At 39.6% G+C, this 16,022-nt stretch overlaps 2 protein-coding genes across 2 annotated transcripts; one reads left to right on the top strand and one right to left on the bottom strand.

The window, feature by feature from the left end:
- Positions 1–297: 297 nt before the first annotated feature.
- LOC105382806 (mitochondrial import receptor subunit TOM70) lies at positions 298–3,844 on the bottom strand. Its single transcript, XM_011552757.3, has 2 exons — positions 2,204–3,844; positions 298–1,818 (listed from the first exon to the last, which is right to left on the bottom strand). The coding sequence occupies exons 1-2, from the start codon at positions 3,694–3,696 to the stop codon at positions 1,665–1,667; spliced, it is 1,647 nt and encodes a 548-aa protein (XP_011551059.1). The 5' UTR covers positions 3,697–3,844; the 3' UTR covers positions 298–1,664.
- Positions 3,845–4,281: 437 nt separating this feature from the next.
- LOC105386656 lies at positions 4,282–6,469 on the top strand. The gene is made up of 5 exons (XM_048624446.1): positions 4,282–4,455; positions 4,534–4,644; positions 4,729–4,862; positions 5,326–5,428; positions 6,202–6,469. Exons 1-5 carry the CDS (start codon positions 4,429–4,431, stop codon positions 6,403–6,405), a joined length of 579 nt encoding a protein of 192 aa, XP_048480403.1. The 5' UTR covers positions 4,282–4,428; the 3' UTR covers positions 6,406–6,469.
- The last annotated feature ends 9,553 nt before the right edge of the window (positions 6,470–16,022 follow it).

Below are 16,022 nucleotides of genomic sequence, written 5' to 3'. Positions count from 1 at the left end.
TACCGCCTACCTACATGGAATGAAAGTTATTCTTCCGCATGTTCATGTTGCAAAACTGGTACTTTTGTGAGTATTGTAATTGTAATCCATCTGTAAGATAGGTATACATACCAGCAAAAATATAATATCCATCCAGATCATAATATTATATCCAAAATCAGATACCACGCGAGCCACAATATCTGTAGTCGTATGAAAATCTAGGTATAAAAAACGGAAATAGAATTAGTTACCTACCTACAAATTAGCCTTACGGACTATGCATACAGGGAAATGTATAAGAAATCAAAGAAAACATTTATTTTTTATAGTGTATTTCGCAGTTTTCATGAATTGTTAACTAGGTATATTCTATCGGTGAGGTAACGACTTGTGTAGAACCAACGTTATCGTGGGCCATTCTAAAACACAATAAATAAATACAGACGGGCCCTAACACATTAGCCTGCTCTGTCACAGCCAACCAATCAGTGCCCTGAGCATTGCATCATTTGTACTGAAGATGCTCCGTGATCGGGCATCGCTTATCATTTATTCGGGGCTCATGAATCAATTTGAACATGGTTGTTCAACAAGTCAATCCATTGCGACTTCCTTATCATTCACCCCGCCACCCCAGTCACTCGCGACTCAAGTACTTACATACTCACGGGATAACAACGAAATGTATGAGTCGGTCAACTACGTCAAAGCCTATAGGTGGCGCTTGCGTGCTTGCCTACAATAACATGCAGTAAATTGATTCCTCAATTCGTTCAATAGGAAAAATACTACTAGGTACGTAACATTCATCCTAAACCGTTTCACATTGGATCACAAACATAAATTTAAAAAATTATTATCTCAAACATTTACAAACAACTATTGGTGGTTTAAACAAACTGCCTTCTGTCATGATAACATATTTATAGCTACAGGAATGACTAAAACTTGGATTATTATTGAAACATATACGTAAGATTACGGGTGAGCGCAGTAAAAATGCGTAAAATGGCAGGCGTTCTGGCAATTTATGCCCCATTAGTATTATTTTAGATGAAATTTCGTTTGAAATAAACCTAAAATAATAATAATAACGAAAATGCAAGGTGCTACAGGGCAAGGTGCAGCTACAGGACATGGCTAAAACATGTTCTATTCAGTAACATTAAAATAATGGCAGTGTTCACTGTTCAGCTCAAAAATGTGCATAACAGTAACAAAACTAAGTTATAGATATTTTTTATAATATTAGGCAATTAAAATATTATTTATTTACGAAATGTAAAATTAGCTAAAGTAAATTTTCAATGCACATTTAGCTATCACACATGTAAGCTAAATTTTCTATGTGTTTGACAAAGCCGCTTTTGAGTGAACAATAGGGTGCAACTATACACAGTGTACAAATATCACATCTAGCCTACGGGAAGCTTCAACACGCAGCACAAGCCGCAAGCGCCGGCGGCACCGCTCACTGATGAACTACCCCAACCACATCATGATAACAATATTTACAACACATTCTGCTGCAACACGTTATAGATGTTAAATTTTTGGAATGACTAATCTATTTAATTACAGCAGTTACCCTCCTGCTTGAAAGATATATCTAGAATTTGAAGTAAAGACTTGCAGACTGGTAGCTTGTGCCGGTATTGTCGAGGGGCGCGGGGGAGGGGCGCCTAGCTCACGGTCCAGTCCAGCCCCCAGCGCTCCGACACCTTCAGCTGCGCGGCCGCCGCGTCCTTCAGCGAGAACAGATGCGTCATCTCCAGCTCCGTCTTGGCGAGCGCGATCGCCTTCTCAAACAACTCCAGAGACCTCTTCAGGTTGCCCCTGGAATCAACAACATAATCTGTCAGAATACTGAAAACTTGTAATCTATCTTATCAATGGTCATGTGGTGAGTCAAATAACTTCTTGTAAAAAAGATTAAGAAAAGATAAGAAGTGATAATGATAAGACAAACTTCTATTACATAGCCATAGTGTTAATTGTATAGCAAGTAAATACAAAATGAAAAACACTGAGTGATGCATGGCCTGATTTCAGCTTGGCTGATTGCCAGCCTCTTACTCAGTACTGACTGACTGCATCCCAAGTTCAATAACTAAACCATGACACAAAACAACATAGGCAAATAGTTCGCAAATTATAATAAAACATGATTACATAAAATTATATTTCACAATAGTAGCATTTTGTAAGAAATGGTCCTTACCTCTGTACTTCAATAGTGCCAAGTGTTTCGTAAGCAAAGTCACACTTGTCATCCATCTCTATGGCCTTGTTGATCAGCTTAACAGCTTTGTCAAAGTCTGTACTTTTCTGAAGCTGGACAAGACCTTTGTGGACATACAATGTGGCATTGCTGGGGTCGACAGACAGTGCCGAGTTGAATAAAGACTCAGCCCTTTCCCATTCTTGCTGGTCAGACAGCACTTGTGCAAATAGGATGTAAGCTTCAGCACATTTAGGGAACATTTCCAGAGCTTTGTCAAAGTCTGACCGTACCTGGGCCAGAGCATTTACATTCTTATTTAGCTGAGCATGTCTGTAATCAGCATAGCATTTCTGGATGTAAGCAATAGAGAAGTTGGGGTTCAGTTCAACAGCCTTTGCAAATTCGGAAGTGGCCTCATCCATGCGTTCCAGCAGCAAGTACACTTGTCCGCGGTGGTGGTAGATGTCGGAGTTAGGAGGGTCAAGCTCAGCGGCACGGGCAAAGTCTTCCAGGCATCGCTCTGTGTTTTCCAACTGTGTGAACAGAGAGGCACGCTTGATCAGTGCATTAACCTTTACTTTGGTAGAGGCGTCACTATCAATAACTTTAGCTAGATCAGCCTGTGCATCATCATGCCGGCCCAGCAGAAGGTAGAATGTGGCTCGGAGAAGCAATGCTTCATTTTTGTACTTTCCATCAGCTTTAATCTCCTCAGTGCAGGCATCAACCACAGAGTCATAGTCTTGAGTGTCCAGAGCTTTCTTAGCTTTAGCAAAACCATTAGCAGATTTGTCATCAATTTGAATTTTAGCAATAGGGTCTTCTGAGAATGCAGAGAAGTATGTTTTAATAAAGTGCTTAGATGGCATCACGGGACGGCGTTTTTCTAAAGCTTCACGGGCATGTTGTCTGCCTAGGGCTTTCAAAATGCGGTCAGCATTTACTAAAGAGCTTTGCACTTGAAACCTTTCAAGGATGCATGCTGAAGTCACATCTTCCAGAGCAAGAACGAGGTCACCACTCTTCTCGGCGGCTCGGGAGCGTCTTAGAAAGGCTTTAACGTATTTTTCATTCAATTTAAGAGCAAATGTACAATCCTCTTTGACCTGGTCCCACATCTCCCGCTTCTCGTAGCACGCCGAGCGGTTCTGGTAGAAGGTGGCGAGGTCGATGGGACGGTCGGGCGGGCACGCCTCGATCGCCTCGTTGTACAGCGCGATCGCCTTGTCGTACTCGCCTCCATGGAAGGCCCTGTTCCCGGCACCTTTCAGTTTCATGGCCTTTTCGATGGCGCTCTCTGAAGCGTTTTTCGCATTTTCCTCGTTATCCAAAGATATGGTCGTCTTCGCTTTCAGTTCCGCAACCTTCTTCCTCTCCGGGTCTTCAATCCTGTTTCTCAGATAAAGGTAACCTAAACCGATGGCCAAAGGTGCACCAAGAAGAATTGCCAGTTGCCATTTCGGAAAAGGTGTACTGCCCGTAGATGCCATACCCTTGCACAATTTCTCACTCAGATATATTAATGTATAATTGCTTCACCATTTACTTTATGGCCACTGAGTAAAAGTTTTATAAAATCGTGATTTTTACACCGCTCTTGCCATTCTTCCCAAGAGCGATGAAAGAACATAGACAAAATTTTGACATTTCAGAATACTTTTAAAAAAACATCTGCCATTCTCTACAGAGAACCTATGCCATAAAGGTCAGTGAATAGTACTTTAATGCTTCCTCTTCACTCTTGTTGTAGTATTTCGATTTACGGGCAGAAGCAAAGAGGCAATACAACCGTCCACACATGGAGTGATGTTAGCTAGGTACACGTCGTTCCCATAACCTGCATGGTGATCTTTAATAACAGTTATCATGATGCGGTGTGTAGGTACCTAACATTGCAACATTAGTTAGTAAGCGCTTCCTGTAGCTTGGAAATATAGCAGAACATTTGGTTTGCTGTTTCATGTTCTATTTTACAGACTGTCCTATTGCTATATTTTTCAATTCAACTTCGTTATTGTAGAGAGGGCTATTCGTACTCATCATCGTCAAATGTCACTGTCAAATGATTGTCAATTTCACCTATTCTGTGGTTCTGTGTAAAATAAATAACCTCAAATTTACTTTTATTTACAAAAATAAATTATGTTTTAACCGAACTCTAACTGTATTATAGAGCAGAATCACATTAAATTGTATTTCTTGTACTACAAGAACCATACAAAATGTTCGGCTTAAGAATATTAAAAACTGTAAGTAAATATCCCAAATTTAAATCTGATACTATGGATATTGAAGCGAAATTAACAAATAATATTATTGTTTACCAGGCAAGACTTAGTTCTCTTCTACAACCCAAGTGGGTTAAGCCAGATGCCACTGTACAGGCTACAACACAGCTCCGACTGAAGAGTGATCTACATGAACCGGACTACCTAATTGTAAGTTATTGGTATTTTAAATATATTTTAACTTGTTTCAGAACACATAATAATATGATATTAATTCAAATTTTATATTCCTAGAGTATGGAACCAGATGAGCCAGTGCATGACTGCCTGAATCTTCAACTAAAGGGCTACGACTACACACTCCTGGAGGCTTGTCAGAGTCAAATACACAGATATTGTGAAGTCATGGGCCTAACTGTTGATGAATGGTAAGGCATTGTTAATTTATTTTATTTTTATAGGAAAACTTAACTATATGACAAGAATACATAAATTAAGACTAAATATAGAATAGAAGAATACATTATAACACAATAAAATGTTGCTTTCTATACACAACCCAATCTGTGCAATGAATAGCAAAACCCTATCAAAAACCCATATCCTGGCTTAATTTTCTATTGGAATTCCTAGTGATTGACTTTTGTTGTGTTGTTGTGTTCCTTTGGCACCCCAGAGGTGCAGAGGGTCTCCACTAACATCTGCCACTTCCGCCTATCTTCGGCTGTACTTTATCCTCGCCCGCCTATCTTCGGCCTCGCTCCAGCTTAGTCCAGATTAACTTTTGGTAGAGAATATAATATACATAAAAAAATATATAATATAAGGGCTCTGGTATAATATGAATAGCCAAGTATGGTACCAGCATAAAAAAAAATTCCTGTGGTCCAGTTGGGCGACGCCGGCGCAGCAGCTGAAGGTGCAGCGCTACAAGCCGCGCGGCACCGTCGTGGACGCCGAGTACCACCTCCACGTCTACGAGAGGAATGTGCAGGTAACTTCATGAGTATTAATGTAGGAATGTTCTGTAAATCCCATCTGACCCTGTAGCACAGGGCGCTAATAAGACGTGACAAAAGTTCTCCGTCGCGCTCACTCTTGAGGCTGCGCGATGTGAGTGAGGGCGATGCAAAACTTTTGTCACGTCTTAAATGCGGCCCGTACTAGACCTTCAGGGAGAGCGGTGGTAGCTCAGTCGGGTGAGCGCCCGCTTCTCAATCAAGAGATGCGGGTTCGAATCCCGGCGCTGACATGTACCAATGAGTTCTTTTCTGAATTTAAGTACAATGTATACCATCGCTCTTACGGTGAAGGAAAACATCGTGAGGAAACCTGCATATCTAGATTTAGCACATCAATCTAGATATGTGAACCCACCAACCCGCATTGGACCAGCGTGGTGGGAAATGGTCCAAGCTTAGGAAGGCAGTTTGGACCTTGGGGATATGCACAAAGGTTCCATTCGAGAGAGCCAGGTGCAGGTACTTACACCCCCACAGAGAATAGAATAGAATAGAATAGACCTTCAGGAAATAGTTTATCATCATCATTTGCCCATCATATCGTTGTCATTGTGTCACTGTTGGACATAGACCTCCTCCTAGAGCCTCCACAACATTCTCATCCAGCCACTACAGGCTACGTGTCGAAGGTCATCTCTACAACAGGCCGGGTGGCGTCTTAGGCTACTTGTGGTCGCCGATTTTTCGGCATATATGACCGGCCTAGTTGTTGTCGAATAGTTGTTCAACATGTATTTCACCACAGGTATCCGACGTCCCCGCCTGGGCTCTAGGCACCCTCATCCGGCTAGCACGCGCGTCCCTGCCCGAGGGCTGCGCGCTCAGCGTGCACGACCACGCCGTGGAGCACGAGGAGGTGCGCTACGTGCCCGACAACCAGCTGATCGACCTCAAGCAGCAGCTCGAGGACATGGGCGGCGCTAGGCCCGACAAGAAGAAGAGGAAGTGATGGGGGTAGTGAGAGTTGTGGTGTTAGGATAGTGTGTACAGATTGAATTAAAGCTTTAGTTGTTTTTGGGCGTTTTATTTGATTGGTTAAGTTAGGTCCTAGGTGTATTATAGTTTGTGAGTATGTACCTAATGCAAGCATGCCAGGTGAGTTACAACTTTTACAAAGAATATAAATATATGTATAAGAAGAAGACGGTGTATTTTTTGGGTCATCAACTGATTAATTAACAAATTATTATAATAACTGAATGACTTCATCCAAAAGTTTCACAGCATGCAAATTTAACAACAACTAAGTATTGTTCTTACGAAATTATTGTTTTGTTGAGACTGTGTTATCGGTTAGCCTTCACAATTTATGCGAGAATGTTACAGCATAAGTTATACATTACTAATGAAAATGAATGATTTATTAGACAAGTTGCAGTTCTCGAACTTCGTATTATCTTGCAGGTTGGGGTATTTTATGCGTAGTTGCGTAGATGCACATATACATAGCTACCTACTACTAGCTAGGTAAGTAGGTATAGGTTTTCATTAAAATGTTTTGTCTAAACAATTCGGTAGGTACTTATCTAGTGTATGGAGTTTTCAATGGGTGAGTAGTGTGCTGGTAAAACTACCTACCTTTAGTAACTAACGAATCTCTGGTGTTCCTGTCCTTAGCCCGTTATTTATAGCGAGCTTCGCTACGCCTTAAACTGTTTTTAACCGTGTGAATTCAGCGATAAATACTAGGTATGTGTTAATTCAGGGTGTCAGCTAACTCCATACGAAATCTCATTAAATTCGGTTCAGCCGTTTTGACGTGAAGTAACAAAAATACACACATACAAACTTTCGCCTTTTTAATATTAACTAGTAGGATTAAGATAATAAAGAACGGACATTTTACATCATCAAAAGAAACTGTTACAATCAAGGATAAGAGGTCACGTCACGATTTTATGTTACTGATAGTAATCTAAGATTAATATTTTACTTTGTATAAGTAATAAAAAAGTAGGTATCAATCTATTACCATATTTACAGCAGAAGTATAGAAACCAATAAAAATATCACGTCTTAAATTAATGACCTTTGTCTGCACCTCGACAGTCACTCTGGACCCTCACTAAACCGCCCGAAAGGCTGGCGATACAATAGTACCTACGTCGGTCATTTTTAGTGCTGCAAGATCGATTGTCCTAACCTAGCCTACCAAAGTACCTAAATACCTATTTAACTATTTATCTATTCCATGATTGAGCTGACAAGACGCCCACCGTTTGTGCTGACTACCTAAACAAGTAGACTTTAGGGTTGCCTCGTGGGACCAATCTTTTTAACTACATCTTCGTAGATAGTGAAATAATAAATTTATTTTGTCCAGATACCGTAAAACGGGGTGAATAGGAATTCAGGGGTCAATAGGGATATTATCGATGAACGAAATTGAAGCAGAAAATCTACTATAAAATTAAATGATAATGGTCAGATTTTTTATGATTTTTAAAGTAGAAAATTGATTTTTGTTGATAGTAACACTTTTTTGACGTGAAGATGGTTACAAGTGAGAAAAAAATACATCTGAAGTTCGCCATTCACAAGGTCGAAATTTTGTTCCTCAGAAACTTTGGAAAAAGAGACGTTAAATGTTATTTTTATTGGATAAATCGTACTAAATTAGAAAAGTAATTATGTTTTCTATCCAATTTAAATAAGTTACTGCGATTTTATTTATTAATTTTAGTTTAAATTGAAAATTAATAAGACCTGGTAAATTTCTCTAAAAATGGGGGTAATAGAGACGCCTACAGGATATCATTGGGACGACTGTGGGGTGAATTGGGACAAGAGTCCCATAAACTAGGGACGTAGTTGTATGAAAAGGGACACTAAAGCACGGATAGGGATAGGGACTGATAGGGTTGTCACTTACCTATATCGCCAGTAAGTATCTGTACTTATACAATAAAATTATTTCTTTATTACATAATAGTGTGTTAATAAATTTTTATACTTAGGAACATCCAAGTAGAAAAAAACTTTTTTCTAGTTCGATGTTTAGGGACATTTAGGTACTTTTTGCAGGTATTTTTTTAAAATATATACCTAATTTTACAAAAACTGATTTTAAAGTTTTAACTAGGAAAGCAATGAAATATGTAGAGGTATAGTGTACATTTTACTACATATTACTGAAAAAAATTATTTAGGGGTTGTGACAACCATGACTATATTTCTCTATTGTTCTCAATACCGTCCCGATTAACCCCTATACATGTATGAATAGGGACATCATATATTTTATAAATTTACATAAAATTGGCTGACCATCAAAGATTTTCGTATGCATTTTCATAAAATACAGGTCAAGACTAAACTTTTAATATGGTAAACTAAAAGTTGTTAGTACAAAATTCATTAGAAATTGGCACTCAAAGTTGAAAACCATCCCCATTCACCCCATTTCACGGTACCTATTACGCGCTAGTCAAACTGATTCGAATACCCGAGGATTGAACCTCGGCAGTCAGTTAGTGTATTAGCTAGGCAACGTCTAAGTTTTTTTTAAATAGCTAAGCAATTCTAAATTTTATCGATATACCTACTTAACATTATTTCAGGTACCTACTTAAGTAAATATATGACAGTTTCGTTAGATTATTTTCAGATACGAAATAACATTTAAAGCCTTGTTTAGTGGGTAGATCCATATACAATACAATAGTTCCGTAAAAAGCAGCCCTATTCCACGGATGTTGCAAGGCAGGACTATTTTAGAGAGATTCGATCCATCGCATTATTTGTCGGACCCTCTGAGTGATTACTGATGATCGAGCGGTCCGCGGCGATAATGGCCTGTTGCAACTTCAATTGATCTTCTCAGGTATTATAAACCAGACCAACACGATCGAAGTATTGATTAAAAAATATATTAAGATGTTCTTGAGGAGGAAGTCAATAATTCGCCTTAAATATTTAGCCACTCTACTACTTACTAATATAGTAGTATTATACCTACTTAAGTAATGTAATAAAAATCAAAATCTCATATAGTTCTGTACCTATTAGCATAGAATAATCAGTACTAACTCCTTATTCTATCTATCTATGCTATTAGGCATCCTTCATATCTGCTTCATAACAGATTTTAGATTTTACTATCAGAAACCTTGATCCGGCGTCATAAATTTAAACAACATAACGCATCAAATAACCTTAATTACGTATGTTAGTTACTTTAACGTGATCAAATCTACCTACAAATGAGATGCCCGAGATCTGTTCCAGTGTTCACATCTTTTTATAGGTACGTAAGAAAAACTACATTAAAAAATATCTTACATCGAACACAATAAAAGGTGCGGCCTACCTATAAAGGTGCAGTAAGTGAAGTAAGTAAACAGGAATGTACCCAGGCGATACCTATATGAAAATTGAGACCTAAGATTTAATTTCATATACCTAACATAATACCTTCATTGGGGCAAGCCTTTTTCCAGTTTTAGGTTCTCTGGAGATTTGGCGCCTCTCGGGTGTCCTCTGTGGTTTTCCTATAAGGCTTGAGGCAGCTGCTTTAAAAGCCTGGAGGAACCCTTGGACACGCCCTTGCGATGTTAAATTGTGCATCCTCCTTTCCATGTTCCGTTGTTCTGAAGCGGCGACAGCCCCAGCGGTCATCCTCTCCTGTAGGCGTTCAGATCCGGTGACCAAGTATTCGGCTTGTTGGTGGCAGTTGTCAATGCCCCTCGCAAGTATATGACCTTTGAGAAAGCTTAGATCTTCGCCTCTGTCCTCGTACACCACTATTTCATGATGTTTTGAGGCTTTTAGGCAACCCAGCTGGTCAACAATTTCGCCTTTCCTATACTCGATCACCATTGCGTCTACGCTTATTATCCTGGGGACGTTACTGTCTAGCGCTGTCTCTCCAAGCTTACTGAGCCATGAGCATGCCTGAACGAACGGGGTGTCGTCGGCCCACTCGAATAGTGCGATGGTCTTATTACGCCATCGCACTAGTCTGCAGGGCTGATTTCCCACTAGGGTTACTGGCAATGCGTCGTAGGCTTTACGCTTCATGGTAGCCTTCGATGTGCTCCCATTTAGGAGAGAGGCTAGGCCGGGTGATATGGCCACGGCTTGCCCAGAGGAAAATTACTCGAGCGGATATGGGCCAGGTGGTCCCACCGAAGCTGAAAACAGCTACCACCTCAAACGACCATCTAGAGAATGCCGCCATCGAATTTATGGCAATTACAACCGCCACAAAGCAGGTAAATCTCTTGTCCTGCAAAACGATCATGCAGACCTACAGGCAAGAGAACGAAAGCCGGCTAAAAGTTTTACTCGAGGAGGCCGAAGCCTGCATATACGATAACAGTAGTTGCCAAGTCCTCAGAGGCAAAATGACTGGAGCGTATATGGCGGCTTATAGCGAGGAATGCGGATTCGTGCCCTGGGAACGCAACATCCCGAAACTCACTCTCCCACACAACAACCAAATGGTGGTCGTAGCTCAGTGTACCAGGATTATGCTAGAGGACAAAATCCTAGCAAAAGCGGAAACCATTAACGCTACCTGGAATAGCTGGACGATGCCCACCATCGCTTGGGTGAACGGGGTACCTGGATGTGGGAAGACAACCTGGGTGGTAAATAACTTCGATGTGAGCAAAGACACCATTATCACCACGACAACTGAGGCGGCCGTCGATATACGAAACAGGCTAGCGCATAGGATCGGGGACATGGTTAGAACTAGGGTACGTACGATGGCATCAGTCCTAGTAAACGGCTTTAGAGAACATGTCGGATGCCAACGCCTGATAATTGACGAGGCCCTGATGAACCATTTCGGGGCAATCGTAATTGCCGCCCGCCTGTCCCGTGCCAGTGATATTGCTCTAATCGGAGACATCAACCAGCTACCGTACATAGACAGAGAGAACCTATTCGAACTAAGGTACAGTCGCCCAACACTGGTAGCAAACATCACCCAGGAGCTGTTGTGCTCATACAGAAACCCCATGGATGTTGCATACGCCCTAAGAGAAGTATACTCAGGCATATACGCAGCCACAACGCGTATCCAATCCCTGCAGCTGAAAAGGTTTACAGACGCAGCAATTCCAAAATCCCAAACCAACACTCTATTCCTGACGCATACACAGGAAGAAAAAGAGACCCTGACCAGCCAAGGGTTTGGAGAAGGAACGGGATCACGCGTCTTAACCATACACGAAGCACAGGGATTGACGTACGAATCCGTCATCATCATAAAAACAAAAGATAAAATAAAGTTGCACGATAGCATACCTCACGCAGTAGTGGCGCTGTCGAGGCACACCTCCGCCTGCACCTACTATGCGGATGACACCGAGGACGCTATCGGCAACCTCGCTAAAACGGCAATAACAGCACCGAAGAAACGGATCCTCGAGTACAACCTAAAGATGGCAATAAAAAATCGGGACAAAGAGGTCGTTGCCCAGCAATCAAGGCTTTTGGCAACGCAAAATGGAGCGGAATAGGAGAATTTTGATTTTAATTTTATATTGACGGCCAAACCGTATTGCATGTATTTTATAGTTTTGTTATGTATAGTATATAGCATGTATTGTATAGTTTTGATATGTAGGTATTGTATAGTATATCATGAATTAATATTATCTGTATAAGAACTAACCAATAAAATTAAGATAGTTTTAAGAACACTGTCACACATTAACACCAGGCAAAACAACAGCGATGACAAAAGGAGTGTGTGGCCACTGACAGGCGTCTGTTAAGTTCTCTGAAGACAGCTGACACTGGCCCTACCCTTCAAATGTTTGTTGCCATTATAATTGTAAGTGTGACTGTGTGAAACAAAGAAAAAAAAAAAAAAAAAAAAAAAAACAAGAAATGCACAACTGGGGGTTTTTAGTCGGTTAAAGGCCGACACTACCTGGGTCCCCTTCCCAGGTGTCTGTGTAGATTTTCCTCCAGGAGTGCAAAAAAAAAAAAAAATATTAATAATATATAGGTATATATATATAAAAGATAAAATATATATATTATAAGCTTCCACATTGAGTAGTGAGTAGTTAAAAGATGAAGACAAAAAACAACCAAACTCTCACAATATATTGATCTCTCAAAAAGGCACGGACATAAAGTCTGTGGAGTGATAATAAAATCTTTAAAAAAAAAAAAAAAAATACCTTCATTGATCTTAATATCGAACCGTTGCAGCAGAAAATGATATGATTTTCCTCTCACCCGTATGGTCTTACGGAAACATGATAAGTGGGTATATTTATAATATTTACTACTCCAAAAATATGGTTCCATTTTAATCAATGAATAAATTTTTATGCTGTAATTGTTACGTAATTTAATTTGCGAAGACATAACTTTTGTTATACATTTCACTTAGGTACCTAAGATATTGCATGGTACCTAACTACCTATATGCAAAATTTAGTCTGAATTACAGCTATCATAGTTTGAGATCAAATTTTAAGCATATTATCTTATCTAACTTTGATACTTAAACAAATTAAAACCATCCAGTCTGATCCAGTGTCAAATTGTAAGTGCGCGGCAACGCGTTGAACTCTTTTGTATGTAAACCGCGGTTTCGCTACGAGAAGATTGTCTTCTGCATTTGTAATGATAATGATGCACAATGATAATGATGCACAATGATAATGAAGAAATTAATTGGTCTATAAGTAATATAATATAATATAGTTATTGAATAATATGTGGGGACATCTCACACACAGCCATCCGACCCCAAACTAGGAAGAAACTGTATCTGTCTCAGCCGGAAATCACGTTAGTCCTACTTCGTACTGTACTTAATATACTTACCGTATAAGTATGTATACTTGTATATTTGGTTTAATTATTTATTTTGTAAATACTCTTCTAGACGGCTACTAGTTCGGTACGTTTGATCTATGCAGCATACATTAGGCTAAGTACATGTATTATGTATGTACTATTGTGAAGGTTTACGATGTACCAACACAAGCAACCTACCCAGGCATCTTCATACAAATATACCTAGTATGTAGGTACCTATGTGTAAGATGTAAAATAATTATTTAATAATGTCGTTAGTTTTGTACTTAACCGTCATTTATAAGTATTCTTGCTGCCTAGTTTTATTATTGATAAGTAATAAAGTTTTAATAAATAACAAGGCCTTGGACAGTGTGAATGCAAACTGAACGTTTTTATTAATATTACTAATAAGTACCTAATAAATCTCTTGTCACTCAAAACAATATGAAATGCATCGTGTACTAGAATGGCCTCCGGTTGCCTCTTTTCTACTTAACTTTTAAATAACGAACGACTAAATTTTCCCCCGAATAATGAATACAGATATTGCTGATATTGTGCATGCATGGTGCTTTACACATAGGTATGTACATCAACCCACGCCCAAGGATGAAACCATACTTATGCCAGCTAATGTGACCTCATCCGAACTATAACACTAAACGTTACTGAGCAGATTACAACATTACAACACTATGTCACCTAAACATACTATTATTCTTATCTGAACATGGCGTTAAATTCGCAGGAAACAGTGCATGCACGATTGTCTTACACTTACAGAATGAAGCTATGAAGAGTGAAAACCAGGCAGACATCAATATAATAAAGAACTTAATTACAATTATTACTTCAGCTTTACAAGAAATTATGAAACATGTAGTCCAACTAGCTGAGGGTTTTCCGGATACAATAAAATAAAATAACTACTTTACGTTTAAGTACATAGGCCCAAAAAAGTAAGTACGTAATGTACAGTCAGCCAATGAAGTATTGACTGCCCGCGCTTTTACCGATGGATTCGAAGAGTATACTCGAATTTGATAGAGCCGTGTATGTATCTAATAAACACATTACGTGCAATTTTGCATGTAGGTACTTATAGGTTTGTTTCATGATTTTATATTCACATAGCCCCTTCTAAATAGATCATTTGACTGATAGAAACACTTCTAAAGAAGCTCCGAGTGAAAGGTTAATGATGAGTGACGTCGCAGTTTGCGTTGACGATCACCGCCGCTGCTGGTGCCATAATATACCTATCACTGGAGGTGATGCACCTGTTATCTCGATGTACCAAATAAACACCACTAAGTATGTACGTACTGATTTCATACAAAACATCGTAACAGTTAAGTACGTATCATAAATCTTAATACATAAGAAAAGTGTGTTACTTACTCATTCATTAGGTATTAACATTAACCTACCGCGTTGAGTAAGGAGGTGAAAACTTTTAACCCTTTTCGTCACAACTTCAACAATTATTTCATTACGTAACAATGCCCTGTCTGGGTATTATTACCTAAAATTTATGAAAATGAATAAGAAACAAACTGTTTCCTCCGGCCAGCCCACTGTTTCGCTGGCGGCTGTGCGCGTTAAAGTTAATGTCTTGTGAAGGCAGCATCAATTTGTGAAATGTTCATGATTTACTACCCTGTATGTAATCTTTTGTACAGTGCGGGGACCGCTAGTCATATACCTATACTTTGAACGTTACATCTGCTGTCTTAACTTTTGGGTCATAGGGACTATAGATTTTAACTGCTGCTACTGATGAATTATGGTAGTTAGGTCTTGTGTTTATCTCAATATTCATTTCTAGTGTTCGTATCTCTAGAGATACCTAGAAGCTTTATAAATATTAATAGTAAATAACGAGGAAAAGTATGTGTAGGTACAACCGAAGATGTCTGCCAAGGTTCATTAAAGTTTGGTAAATAGTAGAACGCCGCGCCGTATACTTATGGGCCTACGTCATACTCCCGTTTCATTTGCATTTACATGAGTTATTGTATTTAGGTAGGTCAAACATTTTTTATTATTTTATTAATCGCCAAGTACCAACGTATAATTAAAAATTAAGTCTCACAGAGGCCAAAGGCGAACCTTGGAATAACTTTAGATTGAAAATAATAAACAAATAACATTTATAACTCTACATGCTTACTCGTCTTTTTCGTAGGTAGGTATTATGATAATTTCCAATGACTTTAGCGATGTATTTAAGACAATATAGTTTCGAAATCTAAATTTAATTTTAATTGTGTTTTAGGTCATCATAGGTCAAGTTTGATAGCACGCATAAAAAATAACATCATATTTTTCAGAATCATAAGCCGTGTTCCTCACACGCCGCACGCCTCAGGGTTTTCTATACTACGCAAGCTTTGCTTGCTCAGGGGATCACTCTATATAAGGAAAAAATAAATTTCAGAGCGTTGCTGAGCGAGCCACGACTCTATCTCGTTGTATAAAACATTATATAGTGTAAACCTCCTGTGCCGTAGCGTCGGTCCATCACACCCACGACTGCCCGCGCCCAAAAGATCCCAAGGAGTGTACGGAGGCCCCTGGTTGTGTTCTGTGTGGGACGCTGGGACACACAGCCTCATATGGCGGCTGCCCCCAGCGCCCTCGTAACCGTAGGGCTCCCAAATCCAAGCCCAGTCAACAACAAACTTCATCATCATCTATAAAGAAAAACCCTAGTCCACAAGCGCCTTTAGCGGCCCTTGCGGACGCGTCGGTAGCCACCCCACCTAACGCTTGGGTTCGACCCCCAACCAT

The sequence above is a fragment of the Plutella xylostella genome, chromosome 12 (assembly GCF_932276165.1).
Source record: "Plutella xylostella chromosome 12, ilPluXylo3.1, whole genome shotgun sequence".
NCBI lineage: Eukaryota > Metazoa > Arthropoda > Insecta > Lepidoptera > Plutellidae > Plutella > Plutella xylostella.
Note: the sequence above shows the minus strand (reverse complement) of the source record. Positions and strands in the feature narration are given on the sequence as shown.